Consider the following 17,917-nt stretch of genomic DNA (forward strand, 5'->3'; position numbering starts at 1 on the left):
TGTGTGTATGTATATATAAACATATATAGATAGATATGGACATAAATGAAATTCTCAGTCTCAGGAAAGCCCAGTAATAAATAGATATAAATCAAGGTGTTAGAAGGGACAGGGGAGGGGTAGAGTAAGCTGGAGTTGCCTTATGCTGGTGCCTTCTTACAATTTTCTAATACAGAGTGTACTCCTCAGTACCCATATAATTCATGTGTACTAAAGATAAAACTATTTATTTATATGGTACCATTTGCAAAAGAAGAGCAAACATGACATGACTAGCATATACAACAGTTGATACAGTAGAAGTTTTCTCAGGTTAACAGCCTGTTCAACTTGATTGTATTAATTCACTTAGGAGAAAAGGAAAGATGTTTCAATTGCACACAGCCAGAGCTGAATTCAAAAAAAAAAAAAAAAAAAAAAAAAAAAAAAAAAAAAAAAAAACAGGCAGCTGCCTCCCTCACCCTGGATTCAGTTCCCAGTACAAGGAAGGGCTTCCTCGAGAAAAGGTAAGACCTTGACAATCCCAGCGCTCCCTGATACTACAGCAAGGGTTTTGTGGTTTTTTTTCTTCCCTCAGGCTCAAGGCAGCATCCACCCCTGCAGTACAGAGGTGCTCAGCAGCGCAGGGCTACGGGACAACAGCGGTGGCAGGAGCCACGTTGAGGGGAAACAGAGCCCAGCTACTGCGCGTGCAGCAGGAGCCGGGGCGGAGGGCAGCGCCTCGCGCCCAGCCCAGCCCTGGGCTGAGCCCTTTGCTCAAGGTGATGCAACTGTGAGGGGTGAGCTTAAGGAAGTACTGCTCATGTAAAAATGGCAGCTTATCATAATTCAGTAACGTAGCAGTGTAGCCAAAAATAGAATTTAACAAGCCTGTTTAACATTACTGTTTTATGTTCCTGCATCTTCGATCCCAGAAATACTTTTGGCCTTAAAAAAAAAAAAAACTTAGATGTTAGGCATAGCAATGGGCCCATCATAGAACACCAGAGGCAGCCCCTTGTTCAACTTTCAGAGAGCTGGTTAACAAACATACTGCACTGTTACCCGAAGGACTGTACAGGTGAGACATGGTTTCATATAATAACTGAATAAGGACTCCCTACCACTTTTCTCTGGGCGAGACTTTAATCTGACAGAAGTAACTCCTACAAGCCCTGGGTTTCTGGATAAGGCAGTACCATCTGTTTATTAAATTTCAGTATTTTCATTTATCAGCATAGTGCTTTTCCTTTGATGTGCAGGAGCTGTGCCAACTTCTTAAGTTTCAAAGTATTTTGAGTMTCTAATTGAACAATTAGAGTCTTTAAAATATCTAACAGCTAGAAGATGGTGCCACCTGTTCCAGCTTGTTCAGCACCACTGCTGTTCCTGGGGTAGCATCACTTCCTTGAAGATAGGTTGGCAGAAGAGGAAAAGACAAAGTGAATGCACTTGTGCATCATTCCTGTAGTCTCCCTGCAGTTTAAGGGTCACCTATACACACACTTTTTGAAACTGCATTCTCAGGGGAGGTTTTGTTTGTTTGTTTGTTTGTTTTTTGCATTTCTTTTTTCCCCCCTCTGCAAGCAGCAACATAATCCTCATCTTTGCAAACTAAGAGTATGGTTCAGGAACCATCAAGAGCCTCGCAGGCAGGGCTGCTTGTTCTCGCCTCAGTGCAAATACATGCAGATACTACAAAAATTAATAGTGATGTAGGGTAAAAAAACCCCTGAAGCTTGAGGCAAGAAATCTGAATGCTCTGTCCCAGTCACATGCCTAAGTTAACTAGTATTGTTTTTTTCCTACTTCTGCATGTCACTTCTTTGTGAATGCAAGAAACAAATACCTTGGGTGTATTGCTGCTGCCTTAATCACAGGGGTTTGATTATTGCAAATTTCTGATAAGTGTTCTAACTCAGCCCAGCCCTAAAGGATTTCCTGGGTGTTAGACAGCTGTAGTTCCAGAGTCAATGGCTGCCTGCTGGCTGAAAGGCATTTCCTGCTGAGCTGCAGAGCCATTTACATGCCAGGGTCTTCACTGTTTGTCATAAACTTAAAAACTTCAGTTTGCACATGGAAATGATTCATCTCGGCTTTTACTGTAATTGAAGATTACATTAAATCACGTAATTGATGAACGAGCCTTGAGAACAGAATACTGAAGTTACACTAACCTTGCAAGACCACATTATAGATTAGTTTGAAAGACTACAAACTACTCTGCACGTGCAAATCCCCCTGTAAACTTCCTTTCAGACCTATCATTAGGGCAGTACTAGTATCTGACTAGAGTATAAGTGCCAAGCTAACACTAACACCTTTGGAATACTTCTATAGTGCAACAAGTTTCCAGCTTTTTTTTTTTTTTTTTTACAGCTTCATTGCTTTTCAAGAGCATTACTAATTTTATTTCTAAGAAGTTTAGAGGTAGGTAGTTCCATGTATTGTTAACTGAGATCTCATTTCCCCAGCCTTCCACAATCTATGACCACAAACATACAGATTATGGTTTGGGGTTTTTTTTCCCCCATTCCCCCCCTTTTTTTTTTCCTCCTTTTTTTCCAGCTGAACACTATTTAAAAAAAAAAGCTTTTGCCCTTCCTCCTTACCCGAAAGGTCTCACTGTACTTGATTTTTAGGCACTTGCAGGGCTCTTGCTGGGTTGTGACACTCATAGCACAACTGTTCTTAATACTAGACAACACTTAATCCTACTTCTGTGCCTTTTAGATGACTGAAGTTTGTGGCTTTTCTCATAGAAAAAGATCACACTTCAAATTCTAATTTTAGTAAGGTGAGTTTACACTTTGTAAAGGGAAGAGGGGCCTGGACTGAGCTCTAGAGGTTCCTTCCAGCCTTGAGTGTGTGAGTTTTCAACACTCTTTGCCACATCATGTAGTTCAACTACTTGCAGAAAGATGAGAAATATAGTTATTGCACATCTTCTCAACTCCCTACATGAATGCCAAGGCAGTCACGTATTTGCTTACTGTATGATTTTGTGATGTTTTCTCCACCTTTTCTTCAGAACAACCCTCAGGATTCCCAGAACCAGTAATCCCCMTAAACAAACCCTATCCAGCTTCTGTCTGTCTTAGACCAGTAAGGCTAAAAGTTGCAGTAGGTCAGCAGTTTACTATTGCTGCTCTCCTGCGCTGAAGAGACATTGGAAAAAGGTCTCTTTAGATTAAAGAGCATTTGACTAATACAAGCAGGAAAAAAAAAATAAGCAGTACAAAAAGTTTATTTTAAGGATTCAGCTCAAATACATGTGATCAAATCTCTATGACCATAGAAAAGCAGAATGTTCCAAGATATGCTTTAAGCCAAGTTTCAGCCCACAGAATTTTCATCATTGAATTGGAAACCCTTAGCAAACAAATCAAGTCCTGACACCACTAGCAGATGCATGTACAGTGCCTTAAAGGGGACAGGGTAACATGGTCCATCAAAATGGCACCTATCATTGTACACTATGTAAAAATTAAGTAAATTTAATGATTAAATAGTTGCATTTAAGTATATTACAAGTTTACTTACAGAACAAGTACTGTTAAGAGTCCTGTCTGTACATCTGTTTCCTCAGTGAAGTGCCAAGATTTTTCAAGTCTTGAATAAGATGGTTTGAAGGGCTTGTCCAGGTCAGTTCCCTAATTTTTTTCCATTCCATTAACTCAAGGCTCTCAAGCTAGTGGAAAACACATGGAAGGACAGGGAAGATACTATGTTGCAAAGCAGTTAACTGTATAGCTAAGTAACAGCATTAGCTAAACAGTAGTAGAGCTGTGGTCAGGAAAATTGTTTCATGGTACTTTAAAAGTCAAGCTACTGTCAGCATTGATGGAGCTTTGCAATAGCACTTGGAAGTTGATCCTGTGTTTAGTAGATACCACACAGAGATCTCAGATCTGATCAAGGGAGTGTCGAGTCTTTGCAATTACCTTATTTAAACTGGAAGCAGAGCATAAAACTTCCCATGAAATGCTGACATGCTTATCCTCCAGCTTAAACAGTGGGGACAGCTTTTTTGTCCTTTTTAATAATTTACAGGATCTTTTGATGAACGGCAAAAGATTGATCTTCTGCAGTCAATGGGAAAAAACATGGCAAAAAGYGGTAAGTTCTCTGCACCCATCTTATTGTTCAGAGGGATTTAGCCAATCTTGATCAATGCTAATAAAAATACAAATATTTGAAGAGTAAAAGGTTTTCACCAGCTAATGAAGCTGTATTCACAAATTATGTAAGATCTTTTGTGACACCTCAGAACACACATAAGGACAATTACTACCTCTTCTCCCTTTTTGGCTTTCCAACTCGCACAGCGTTCCCTCAGCAGACAGCCTCTGCAGGGGAGGCCCTGTCCCTGGAAAAGGAGATTCCTTTCAGCAGGTAAAAGGCTAGGTCTGGGCATCTACACCTGTAACCAGACCAATACACACTGCAAGGTCTGGCCTCCAAGGCAGCCCTGGTTCTAATTCTATGAACTGCTGACTGAACAGACATCATCAACTGTGTCCCACAAAAGAGTCTCATAAGAGCTGATAGTTGTGTATGGATATTAGACAAGTAATCCATGCACAATATGGCTGCAATAGTTTGGTTTTTAAAAGTCATTTAAAATTGCATACTAAAGTAGGCTACTAGCAAGTCAACGGACAAAGCTTTTCATGCCATTCTTGTACGGCACTGAGAGCAGAAAGACAAGGCAAGTGCCCTGCAGCACTAAGGGCAGCTCCTCGTGCACTCTGCTAGAAGCATGCATACTGACAAGGTTATTAAGGAAGGACGTGTCAATGTAGAGTCTTCAGCTTTTGTCCTTTATTACATACACAGCAAAGAAGGCAGCATTAGACACACACACACACACACACAGTGTGTTACATCCATTCCATTCACAGCACACACGCATACACACAGCCTTATAAAAGTGTCTGTGATAAGGAACATATTATAAATGTTGTGATCTTCATCGCTAAGCCCCTGAGCTTCTCCTTATAGTTAGGTGAAAGGCAATGAACAAGACTTTCCTTGCTCCATAAGTGCTTTGTGCAACAGTGTCCATAGAGGTCATAGTTAAGTCTTAGGGAGGAGCAACACAAGCATCTTACTCCCACAGTCCATCTTTCATCGCTGTTTCTGCACCAAGTAGTTTCCAGTTACATTTAGTCATCAGATCAGCTAATATAGCTCTCGGTCCTGGGATTACAGTTAGGATCAGTTCTGCAGATCGCAAGTGAAATGCAGTTGCCTGCTCATCTCAGGAGATGTCATCTTGGGGATACTGCAGGACTAGAGAAGTTCCCGGAGTTTCGTGGCGACTGGAGAGGCACCGATGGGGAACTGGGTGACAGTTTTCTGGGGCTGCATAGATCACCATTGTGCAGTTTCCACAGGAGCTCTTCATTCTCCATTGACAGGCGTTTGTTGACTTTGGATTCCTTTTCCAGTGACTCCTGTAAAACGGCTTGCTCGGTAGAAAGTTGCCTGCAAAAAAACCAATTTGCATCAGTGCACACAGTACAGGTTGGAGGTTACATTATAACTTTGAAACAGAGCTTTTTGAGAAACTTTTTCTTTTTTTTTTGTCTAGAACTCTTTGCTTGCAGCTAGGATCTGGTATGTTCTCATGCTTGTTGACTATAATGTGGAGAGAGAGAAGAAGAGTCCTAATAAGAAGCATTCCTCAAGATCAGGAAAGATGGGGGGGGAAAAAAGAAAAAAAGGCATCTGAAAAGTGTTCCTGGGCCTACTTAGGGTGACAGATGCCAACCTGGAGCCTCTCAGCTTCAAACAATAGATGATGTGAAAAGCTAAGACCCACTAACTAAAATACACTTCTACAATACAATGTAAAATTGAGGACAAATCACTAAATTGAAACAGTTAAAAATTAAAGCCAAGCCTCTCTCCCAAACCAGCTATATTGAAAGACACTGTAACAATCTATTTTAGGATGATATTCCCAAGTTGCTTTCTGTTCACTGAAATACTGTTTTGGAGCATGGAAGAAGAGTAAGAACACTTAACTCCTTGAAGTCTGTTCCCTTTTTTGTTTCTATAACATAATGCAGATTTGCCCAGATGTGGGGGGAAGGAAGCTGTATTCTTTTTAAGGACTTGTACCAAAACCTAGTTGCTAATCCTGGTCAAAATATTTACTTTATTCTCCTCCCTCCCAATCACCAGGAGATTTTCTCCTCAAATATCTGTAACCCCTAGATATTTTTCACCTTGAAAGTTCCATGTGTTTGTCCATTCGAGCTTTTAACTCTTCATTTTCTTGCTGAAACTTCTTCAGTTTATCCATTAAGATGGCATTGTTTTCCACCTTTCCAAAATAATGTCACAGATTAAAATAAAATCCAAACATACACGCATCAGGCCATTGACTGAATTATAGGATAACACACGCACACTCTCGAGTTTGCAAACCTCATTACAATAAATGCAAAAATAAACAGAGTAAACTCTGGGTAATGCAAGACTGACCTGCTGCTACATTTTATATTCTCTAGCAAGAAACAGGTGTATTGATTTAACTCTTGCCTAACACTGGCACATGCCCCTGAATAAATACCAGCAAAAACCTGGGTGAGATATCTGCTAATTCACACGCTAGGTACTAACAGCATTTTCACAGGAGTTGTGCACAACAGTTTTTCTTGGATAACAAATAAGTGACAAATTTGATAGCTCCCCTGTGTAATCAGCTCTCCTTGCTGCTCTCCTCATTTCACTTTGTTACTGCAAGGTATTTTCAAACGTTAAGGAAAAACAGTGATTAAATGATTGACTTTCCAAAGGTTTTTAAACTTGCAATCTTTAGGCAGGAAAGACATAGTCAGAAAAGGAGAGATGGGGAAGAGCCCCACAATGGCCTGTGCTGTCAGCTACAGTAGTTGTCTTAGAGGCTGAAGGGTTGAAAGGTTATTTATTTACAGCATCTGGTAATTCCCTTCCCCCCCTCTATTATAACCCAATAGTGACTGCCAGACCCCAAGGGAAACTCACCAGTTTTTCCATCTTCATTAGCTTTATATCCTGCTGATGTAGTTTCTCATTCTTGATCTCCAGAACGGCTTTCAAACTTTCCAGTTCCTGCTCCAGATACATAAGCTGCGGGTTTTTCTGAAAGATTTCCACAAAATTTGCTTATTAGCCTGAATTTCAGGAACAATTTAGATATTTTTCTGCTATTGAAGGAGAGAGAAAGAAGATAAAYGTGGCAATGAGAGTTACTTGTTCTAAGAAGTGAAATCAAGCTAGACAGTTATTAAAATTTAAGTAATTAAAAAAGCAGACAGATATTTAGCATAGTTGCAGCTTTCCTTAGAAGAAAGCACCCAGAATTTGGAGGAAAGAGAGGCAAATACCCCTATGAATCTAGAGGCCCTTGTGCTGTCACAGCAGATCTCATTTTGGGGTATTCCCAAAGGCTCTTGCCAGGGCAAGGAGAAGAAAACCCAAGCTCATTTCAACCCATTGCAGGCTGCAGCAGCGGAACAGAAACAAAAGGCTGTCACTGATTAAGCGCGTTGTGCGACTAGGGCCATCTTCAAGAACAAGCAGGCCTTGTCTTGGGCTGTTCAGGTAAGACTCCCGGCGTGCCGAGTTGAGCAAGAGCTGCCCTGCCAGAGCAGCAGAGGAGCCAGCAGCAGTTTTGGGGGTGTCACCGGTGTCAGAGCGCTGCGCAGCGAGGACACGAGTGAGGCCACACGCAGCCAATGCAACCGCGCGTTTCCTTCTCCTGCACCTCGCAAGGGGCTCTGGCATTTGGGATTCATTTTCACTTCCTACTTTTAAACACAAGTTTGTGTGTGGAAATGCTGCGGTGTCCAGAGAGGCAAAGAAACTGTAGGTTTGCACTTCCTTTTTAACCTTTACACAACAGAATTCAGGAGCTGCGGGAAGATTTTTTAAAATTTACTCCTATGCCCCCAATAGTTAATTTTACTTTTAAAGTTACACRTCCTCTACCATGTTATTCATTATATCTGACTTCATGTTAGGCAAARATTGAAACGTCTAGGTAAGATTTTTACAAAGGGGAGGGGAAAAAAACACACAACTCTACAGAAATATAAAGTGACACTACTCAGACTTTTAAAGGCAGAAGTATATTTTTAACTCTTCAGTTTTATCTAATAAAAATTTCTTATCATGCCGAATTTGTATGTAGCATAGAAGTATCTACTGGGTTGCATTAAGCTTTTTCCACAGAAAAGCCTGGAGCTTATGAAGTTGCCTTCCACTGAGTCCCCCTCTGAGGATGGGAGGGTRTTTGCAGTTGGGTAAGAGGTGCTGATTTAGCAATATTTGAAGCTCAGTCTGGAAGGACAAAGGGGCTTTTCCTCAGTCCCCTCCAGTGCATGGAGCAACCTCCGCATACAGTCTTAGTTCCAGAGGCCTCACAGCAGCAGCAGCCACCATGGGAAGAGAGGCAAAGAAGCCTATCTCAAGGGTTCACCAGCAACGGGCAGGAATCAGTTTGGAAAAAACATACATTGCAGGCTCAAATACAGTGAATTTCCTCCCCTGATTAGGGCACTTTTAAAGCATCTGTTGACCATCTACAGCACTGTGTTATGCCGAGGCTTTCCTATTACCTAAGCCTAGAAACACTGAACTGGGTCAAGTTCGTTAACAGCTTTGTTAATGTTACCATTAGAAACACCTATACGACGCTCTAGTGCTCSAGGAGTATTTCTGGCAGCAAAGTCAGTTAAGCAAATACTAGTCAGCACCCGTGCCCTGCAGCTCACAAGCAAGGTGGATGTTGAAACAGAAGCAAGGCTGTGGCTGCAATAAYATCTTAGTAGCAAGTAATTTCTCTGGATGTTCTAACCACACTAACTTATAAATCCTTCTATAAATTCCCAAAGACAACTGCCTGTCATTCTTGGAAAGCAAACGAGACCGTTACATAGCAGCCAGCTCTGCTCATGAGTTACCCGTGATGCARATGGAGGACGTGCTGCTCTGTGCACTGTGACCTAGCTGAGGTGGAAGCCTCTGGGCAACACGCACTAATTTTTGGGCTTGTTCCCGGCACTGACTGCACACGCTGTCACTCCCAAGGACTGGAAACCTTCCATATCGCACAGGAACCCTGCTGCCCTTCCACCTCCACCCCAAAAATGACCACAGGCCCACAAGACTTCATCTGCTTCACCTGTGAGGACCAGGACTTACCAGAGRGGCTTTTTCTTTGGCTATGTGTTTTTGCTCTTCTGATCGCAACTTCTCGTTTAGAGAGTAATTTTCACATTTTAATTCATCAATCTTTTTCTGAAATGAAAAGATATGGTATAGTTAGATTTGTATCTCCAAACACCCTGCAGGTTTTACACTGTTGCCAACGTCTTAACGCACCTCCAGCAACTCCTGCTTCTCCTTAAAGGAATCCTGCAGTGACTTCCTTTCACACTCGTGGGCGTTCCTGAGCTCTGAAACAAATTGTTTTTGAGGAGTTTTAATACTGGGGAAGCCGTGAAAAGAGAAAAATATAGACATGCATTTACACAAAGCATGGAAAGAACACATCCTAACCACTTCACGCAATATGGACATACAAAGTATCTGATTTATTGCTGGTTCAGATTTGTTGCTCATCCCCTTGCACAAACCTTTTCCATTAACTGTCAAGTTTGAAAGAATTCAAACAGAGGAACTGCACACAGGAAACTCAAGAGAAACCCATGGCAAAAACAAGTTTCTTAAAGGAGAAACAAATTGAAATTGTCTTTCCCAAAGCTTCTATAAACACATTTCACCTCTACACTCATTCACACTTCGGAGATGTCACACAGAAGACACRGCTTCTAGATTGCAGGGGAAGCGTCACCAGTTGTAACGGGGCAAAAGTCTCATGAGAAACTGGGTTATCCAGCAGAGTAGGGCAGGGGAGAGAAACCTCTTCAGTCGATTCAGATRCCAAGACATTAAGAACGGAGCCCTCACCCCTGCCCTGAAAAACCAGCCGTCACCCAGTACAGCGCAAGCAGCGTGCAGTGTTTCTCAACTCAGGAAAYATGCCCATTTAATTGGGAAGTGCAGAGCCCTGGGTTTCAATTCTGGGGTGCTCTTTATGAAAAGAATTTACTTGTTACTCTGTGATTTAAGTAGTCTGCAATTTAGACGTATCTTTTACTGAAAGAAGAAATGAAATCCCATCTTAAAGTGTTCTGAAGGTTTCATTCAATTATGAGAGAACTGCAATCATTTCTGAATGTAAAATAAGCTTTATCCTGTTCCAAAAGAGGGAATTTTGACAGTGTTATTAAACATAGCTGATTGTCAAGAACAAATAAGCAGATATACTGCCGAAGTCAAATTATTATATTTAGAACTAGCAGAACTCAGTACAAACTACTTGCCTGAAAAAGACGACTCATATTCCTTTTTTAGCTCCTCTACTTTTTCCGAGTGGCTGCTTTCAAGTTCCAGCTTAAAGTTTTCATGCGTGACGTTCAAATTGTCCACCTGCAATATGAGAAGGTGATTTCCTCCTCTGCAGCATATGAAGTTAATTGACGTTTAAAGAAGCAKTATGACCACAGCCCTGTGGCAGCAGTTTGAGTGCACGTTTTRGATAGTCTAGAAAGCACTTAAAGGTAGTATAAAAGGTGAGAAGCTCCGTSACATTCAGCACTCTGGGAGGGGAGCCTTACAGTTTACTGATACCAACAGGTTGAGGCACCAGCTTCAGAATTGTTGCAGAGAAAGGTCCCTGGCCAGATGCCTTTTTATAATTCCTAAAGCTCAAGGTGACACAAGTTTCCAGGGGAGCTCCAAAGGTCATCTGCAGGAGTCTGCAGGACATCAAGAACCTGCACCATGTTTAACATCAATATTTGGAGAGCTCAGTGCAGGAACTTTTTACAGTTGCAATAAAATGCAGTTTCAGATTAGATGAAGCAACAAAGTTGCATCATTAGCAAAAATCTGGACTGGTTGAAGGGTCATTGCAACAGGAAGCAATTACTAGGGAACATTTCTACTTCAAGTGTCACAGACCTACCTGCTCTTGGAGCTGTGCTTTGTATTTCTCAGCTTCTTCAATGCAGATGCTTTGGAGTTTCTCACATTCTGCAGTGTAGAACTGTTTAAGCCTCTCCTCYAGCTCAGCTAAATCCTTGTGGTGCTGCTGATTTAACTTCTGCACAAATCCTTCATAAGCAGCTTGCAGCTCATTTCTGTCTCTCTCCAATTTCTCACAAGCTGCTGAAGTGGTTACTGAAGAAAAGAAAGTAATCGATTCACATTTAGCCTTTGACCCAGGCATTAGAGATGACACTCTGCACAACAGCATTATACAAATCTGATTTATATATAAATGAATGCTTCCTCCCTATTAAAAAATACTCTAAGATATTCATAAAAATACTGAATCTGCAGTTCAACACTTCTCAGGCAGAGCGTTATTTGAATCTAGAGTTACATGAGGAACCCATATAAAGAACACGAGTGTGCCAGTGTGTCATGATATAAAAGATGCATCAATGAATGTCTCACTGGAGACACTGGAGTGCTCTAATAAAAAAGGTAATTGGATTTACTGCTTCACCTAATTTGATCCCATCTCAGTAGTGGATTTCTCAGAGTACTTCAATTTAGCTAAGTGGTTTATACAGCAAAGAGTGGAGAGGCCTCTTGCCCCGGAGCCCATCCATTCAGCGGGCAGCTCCCGCCTCACGGGGAGATTGGGAGACACCAACACCCAAGCRCCAACCTGGAATGCACCAGGAGCACGCGGAGCCCCAGCGCACTGAAATGCACGAGATGTGGGATAGATTCAGGCAAAGCACAGTGTGGGGAGAAAAAAGGAAAATGCAATATCCACAACTCCATCCAGAAGGGTCTTAAGGCAGTCATTTTTCTACTGCTAACGGAGCTGCAAACAAACGTCTCGCACAGTTCCAGCTGCACCCAGGAGCCAGCAGCAAGGTGAAACAGAAGTCACGGCCATTGAATACCATAAGTAAATTGCTTATATCTCGCCTCTACTTTAAAATAAACAGATTAGCCAATATATATGTAAGAGAAAAATAACTGGAATGTTAATCTGATCTTGGATTAGATACAGCAGGAGAAGCCATACACACAAGCACTTCATAGCTGCTTGGCAGAGTGCCTGAACAGCGTCCATTTAAACTCTATATAAAAGCATGGCAAGATTCATGAGGTTCACGTACAGGCAACACAGGAAATCCTTAGCACAGCTCTGTCTAAGCCTTACGATACACACGCTACAAAACCTTCACGCACAGATTGCCCAATCTTTGCTGCCCCAAACTACCTGCTGGCCAGATTCCCACTTGGCTGAAGCTCGTCAAGAGCAAGTAACTGGGCACAAGCTACTTGCTCTCTGACTTGAGAAACTGTACCCAAGTCTTGGCTTTATGGCAGATCACCTGGAACCTGCMCTACCAAGTGTGAAAGAGCAGGATGCACCACGTGAAAAACAGCTTGAAAACCAGCTTTCACRAGCAGCTACCTGCACTAGCTGCAGAGGCCGAGGTTTGTGCTGGTTCTGCTCCAAAGGCTGCCGGGGGGACAGTTTTGGACAGAGCGGTTCGTGCCTTGGCAGGCAACAACGCAGCTAAAACCTCAACAAAAGCAGACCAGMACAGTCCCCGCAAGCTCGGCTCCATCACGGCTTTCTGTACGGAGACAGAGGGTGGGCACCAACAAGTGAGGTTTCTATTACGCTTTCTTTGTTCCCTCATTCAACTCCAACAATAACTGTTTCCTTTAGAAAATAAAACATTAGCATTCCCAATTCTACCACAGCACACTGGTGCAAAGYTGTTGATCCAGGTTTTGCACTGCGATGTTCTGGGGGAAAAGGGATCACTGTGGGACAAGGGGCTTTATGTTAGAAAGCAAAGGCAGAGAAGCAAACAGGCTGTTACAGTCGCCTGCAGCACTGACCGCTCACACACAGCGCTCAGGGGTGACTTGCTGAGAAGCCATCAGGTGCTCACTTGCCTCCTCTGAACTGACTGTAGCACAAACACTTTAAGCGACCCAATTCCTTTAAAAGGAAATCAGTCATCTGATTCTTCGTGTGTGAGGCCAGAGTCTCTTTGCCTCTGTCTGAAAGACTTTGCCTTCTATCATTTTTACCTTTAAGGTCAGGCGGCCAAGTATGCAGCGTTTGAGGTGCTGCCTAACATTTTACAGAACAGCTAAGTCAAACAACACACCACTCCTTTACTAAAGGACACAGTCGTGCTAGTTCTTGTTTGGCCAGTTTGCAAGTCAGATCTATGCGAAGACAAATAAAACCCAGCTTAAAACCTGTGCTGGAAGGTGCAGGCAGCAGTGCCGGCCTTCAAGAGCTGCCCTGCAGCCTGTGTGCCCGATCCCAGCAGGACACTGCGGAGTGTCCCGAGGGGCCCTGGCAGGAGCTCCCTGCACAGGGCACTGCCGGGGCTGCCCCGGAGAAGGCCGATCCCGACGCCGCTCCGGCCGGCGGAGCTGCAGTGCCTGTCCCCACACAGGAGCCTCACATGTGCAGCCAGCACTGCCCATCCACCTCCACCAGGAGCAACAGCAGTGACCTCATGGTGCCTTGGGGACRAGCCAGGAATAAAAGGCAAATAAATGCTCAAACTGGCCGCACAGCCACAGCAAGGGGACGGTGCCAAACTTGAGACGGACCGAACCAGAGCCAAGGACGATTCAAACTAAGAGAGGGTTACAAGCGAGGAGCTTCAAAGCTTCAAAAGCAGGAGCAGAGGGGTCTGTCACACACACACACACACACACACACACACACACACACACACACACACACGTCCCAGCACTCATCCAACTGGTCCCGAGTGTCTGCGCATCCTGGTGCTCCCACTCCTCTACGTGTTCCCCTGTGGATCCTCCAACTGCATGGGAGACCCAAACAGGAAGAAACAAACAGCTCAGGAGAAGCACTGGCCACTTACCCATTAAGTGGTTTCAAGGCCATCTGTAACATGAAGAGTTTTAAGCTCTCAGGATACTGATGAATGGCAGGGATGCTACACTTGGCAGCATTTACTTCAAGACCACTAATGGTTTGTCTCACTTGATTGTCCCAGCCAGTCAAATAACTTTCTCATACTCTGTTTTAGTAACAACAAGGACAGGTTTCATCCCTGTTTTTAGGCTGCCTAACACTTAATATATCATAAAGGAAGAATTTAACTCTTTTGGGGCAAAACCTCTGGCAATCACAGCAAACTTCTGAAACTGAGCAKCAGGATAGCTTCCTATCAGGAATGCCGTTCCTAACAGATTAATACTGTTGGTTAATTATTAAGCAGCCCCTGCAGCCTCGTGCCTCTCACGGCGGAGCTTTCCACGTAGCAGAGCCGTAAGGAGCGACGTAACCGGCCAGGCGGCAGCCGCCCGCGACCGCGCAACCTGTCCCGAAGCCCCGGCGCCCGCTTCCCGCCAGCGCTACGTGGGTTCTGCTCCCCAAAAGGCCACCAGAGCCACGGCTCCAACGTGAGCAAACAGCCGGGATTTTTCTTACTAAAAATTATTTTCAAAACAAATTTTCTTTATAAAATTGTCTAGCCTGGTCTAGCTGTGACCTAAGAAAAATATCTTAGTTTGTCCAGTCCACTTCTGATGCACAGTGCACTACAGCTAGCAGCGTTTTAATATGTTTAGGGGTGTGGAAAAGCAGTAAGCGTTAAAACAAGGAGTATTTTAAYGTGGTATTCTGTTGACGTGTGCAATATTTTATTGCTCCAACTTTATATTCMACACTGGAAGATTTATGCATAGGCTCCTTTGTAAGCCTGCTGGAGCCATACAAGCTCCTTACAGATATATATGTTTAATCTAATACTATACTCATGGTTTTGGCAGATTCTCTATGTTGGAATTTCTTCTGCCCGATCATTTTTATCACTAGGCTCCTCTGGACCTCACWTTTGGGATTAGTGGTAGGGTCGTATTTCATCTTCCTCCTCTTGGGCATGCTGAAGTGAGAGCATGCCCTAAGGTATAGGGTGGCACAYACAGCTCAATCCAAGGAAGAGCCTGATCTCTGGGAAAGGGAACTCTTCCTCACAGGAATAGCAAACAGACCTTTCCATCAGTTAAGCTTTCTTGAATATCATCATAACCTGAAAACCTGATCACATTCGCTCCATCCTTCCATCTTCTTATCCCAGCCTACGAAGCACTTGAAAAGTCACCTATTAASGAAGGGAACAAAGGGCCTTTCTGAGGGAGCTTTCTGGTGCAGCTGGCCCCGGAGGCGAAGCGGGAGGCGGCAGGGGATGGGTGCRGGCGCCCGGCCCTGCGCAGGGGCCAGCACCTGCCCCGGGGCGGCGCGTGGGCTCTGAAACCGCCTCCAGGGCAATTCCAGAGCCAGGCCTTTGCCTCTGAAGGAAACGCGCAGCCCTCGCCATTCCTACCAACCTCATTAAACAGGCAGCTAAAGATCCGGTGCAGTAGCTTATATATTAATAAGAAAAGAAAGAGGAGACAAATGGAGCCTTTGTATCTGCTCCAGCTTCCCAGGACAACAGCAGTCATRTCCAAAGCTTCTAGGCTTAGGTATCGCAGCTGAGTTCTGGAAAGAGCGGGTTCCCCTTGCCGGGGCGCGGATGCTCTAGGGACGGCCGGGGCTCCGCACGCACAACGGGCGCCCGCGGCTCCGCACCGGCTGCACGTGGTGCCAACCGGCACGTGCGGCTCCCGACACTGCCAGAGGCCCCACGGAGCAAGTTCAGCGGCACCCACCTAGTGATGGGCAGATGTAACAGATGTACCCCTCTTCTGCAGGGACGGCAGAAAGCCCATGAGCACGTGCAGCTATGCACAGCTGATCTGCAGCTTAGACTAAGGCCCAGAGTTCTGTTCTTATGCCCGGCTAAGTGAGGGTTGGCTCTTGTTGTTAAGAAAAACTTCAGGTTGAAGATTTGGATTGTTTTATTCCTTCTGGAAACAGGCTGCCCAGGCAGGTTGTGGAGTCTCCTTCTCTGRAGGTCTTCAAACCCCACCTGGATGCTGCCCCGTGCTCCCGTGCTCTGGGTGTCCCTGSAGGAGCAGGGCGTTGGACTAGGTGATCTCTAGAGGTCCCTTCCAACCTCAACCATTCTGGGATTCTGATTAACTCCATCGCCTCACATGTGCTGGGGAGAGACGTCTGGATAGGCTAGACGTGGGATGCCGTGAAGACATGGGAACAGCATGAAGATCAAGATAAAGTTGAAGATAACAAAGGTAAAACGGAGGCAGATGCTTCACGGGAACCTTGGCTTGGAGCCTTGGGAAGGGAGACGAGGCCGAGGCTGCTGCTGAGGTGCTGCCGGAGCCAGGACACGCCAGGAGCCCCTCAGACGGGGCTGCTGCTCCCGCCGTGGCCCTCGGCCCTCACAATCCCTGCGCACCAACGGGCTGCCGCCGCTTCCTTCCCAGCGCCCGGCGCGTGTCCGAGACAGGAGCCCACAGAGCGGCTGGGAACAGGGGCACAGCTAGGCAAGCTCCTGGGAAGCTCATCCAGGAGCCCGGCATCCTGAGAAGCAACAGGCAGCAAAAACCACTGGCTACTTTTTGGCCTAATCACTTAAGGTAARATTTCCTGTTTATTACGTGGCCAAGTGTAGTTATCACGGTGACAGAAGAAAACGCACAGGGAGGCTGCTGGAAAATTGCTCCAATGGGCAATTCACTAGCTTAAACCAGCTGGATTTCATGGTTCGCCACAACTACAAGAAACTGATTTCCACGCTACGACTCTCGGTTCGTGGATGTCCTTTTGCGGCAGCACAGAAGCACGGGCGGCTGCTGAGGAAACACACGGACCCTCCTGCACCACGTGCACCGCTCCGCTCCTTCCCTGCCCACACCAGCAAACAAAGCTCCCMAAAAGCTTCTTTTAAAAGCAAGGCTCCAAGTTGGACTAGAGTAACAGCGACRAGCAGAGAAGCCAAGCTCAGCTGGTGGAGCTGTGAGGGACCCCCCTGCCAAGCTTCCCGTGCTCATCAGCTGCCAAGGAATACCCAGGTTAATCAGGGACTGGAAAACCAATCTGGAAATCAAAAGCAGCAGCTGCACCTCACCAAACCTGCACTCACATCCAAAGCTTGGCCAGGACCATCCATACTCAACTTGTGAAGCATGTGAAAACAAACATTCCCACTTCCCACTGATAAATGACATATCTGAAACCGCTCCACACATATTGCTTCAGTTCAAAACTTATTSTATTTTTTTAAAGGAGCCTCATCCTAAGCATGCTTTTATAAAAGGTTATCTGCACTTTCAAGCGCAATCAATTCCAATTCAAAGCCTTGCTGKGCTCCAGCAGATTGTGCTGCTTTAAGTTCAAGATACACACATTAACATTCARCGCAGTTAAACCAAGCTTCCAGTTGGCACAGCCTGTCCTTGAACCTCATAGCTCAGCTTCATAATGTAGCTGCCCACTGGGATGAATCCAAAGATTTCATCTCATTAGTCTGATAGCTCTTCCTTCTGCTAATTTCACACTCATTCACCTCCAAGCCACCAGAGCAGAAGTGCCCGTTTTGTGCAGTACACGGCACAGCTTTTGGRGGTTTTGCCAACAGGTCTCCAGAAACAGCACAGAGGATTTAGGARCCAGAGACACGGGCACTCCCGGAAGCACCGTGGCACATGCCATGGGGGGCTGGCCCCTCGGTGCAGCCCACAGCAGCAACGGGACAGCAGCCACCCCCCAGACCTACATTTCACTCCATTTTATTAGAACGAGGAAAGCAGATCCTCACCCAGCTCTCCTCGGAGGTTAACCAGCTCTTGGGATAGCTCCTTGTGCTGCCTTAGTGCGTCATCCYTCTGCAAAGAGAAAACATGAGCATTTGGTTAGTAGTGGTGCAAAGAGGGCACTTCCCCAGCTAACTCRCAGGAAAACAGCAGGCAGGAGCAGGCGGCCAAGATATGAATCACA

The 17,917-nt window shown here is 44.9% G+C and overlaps 1 protein-coding gene across 3 annotated transcripts in view; it reads right to left on the bottom strand.

The window, feature by feature from the left end:
* Positions 1-3,457: 3,457 nt before the first annotated feature.
* The window catches only part of MTUS1 (microtubule associated scaffold protein 1), a 77,361-nt gene continuing 62,901 nt past the window's right edge, over positions 3,458-17,917 (bottom strand). For all 3 annotated transcript variants that reach the window (XM_026033609.1, XM_026033608.1, XM_026033610.1), the window contains 8 exons: positions 17,739-17,805; positions 11,006-11,220; positions 10,362-10,467; positions 9,358-9,431; positions 9,178-9,273; positions 6,997-7,113; positions 6,216-6,313; positions 3,458-5,469 (listed from right to left, as the gene is read on the bottom strand). In XM_026033609.1, the coding sequence (XP_025889394.1) occupies positions 5,253-5,469; positions 6,216-6,313; positions 6,997-7,113; positions 9,178-9,273; positions 9,358-9,431; positions 10,362-10,467; positions 11,006-11,220; positions 17,739-17,805 (990 nt within the window). In that variant the 3' untranslated portion in view covers positions 3,458-5,252. The remainder of the gene's footprint in view (positions 5,470-6,215; positions 6,314-6,996; positions 7,114-9,177; positions 9,274-9,357; positions 9,432-10,361; positions 10,468-11,005; positions 11,221-17,738; positions 17,806-17,917) is intronic.

Source organism: Nothoprocta perdicaria, unplaced genomic scaffold (genome assembly GCF_003342845.1).
Source record: "Nothoprocta perdicaria isolate Ctin4 unplaced genomic scaffold, notPer1 scaffold_13, whole genome shotgun sequence".
In the NCBI taxonomy this organism is placed as follows: Eukaryota; Metazoa; Chordata; class Aves; order Tinamiformes; family Tinamidae; genus Nothoprocta; species Nothoprocta perdicaria.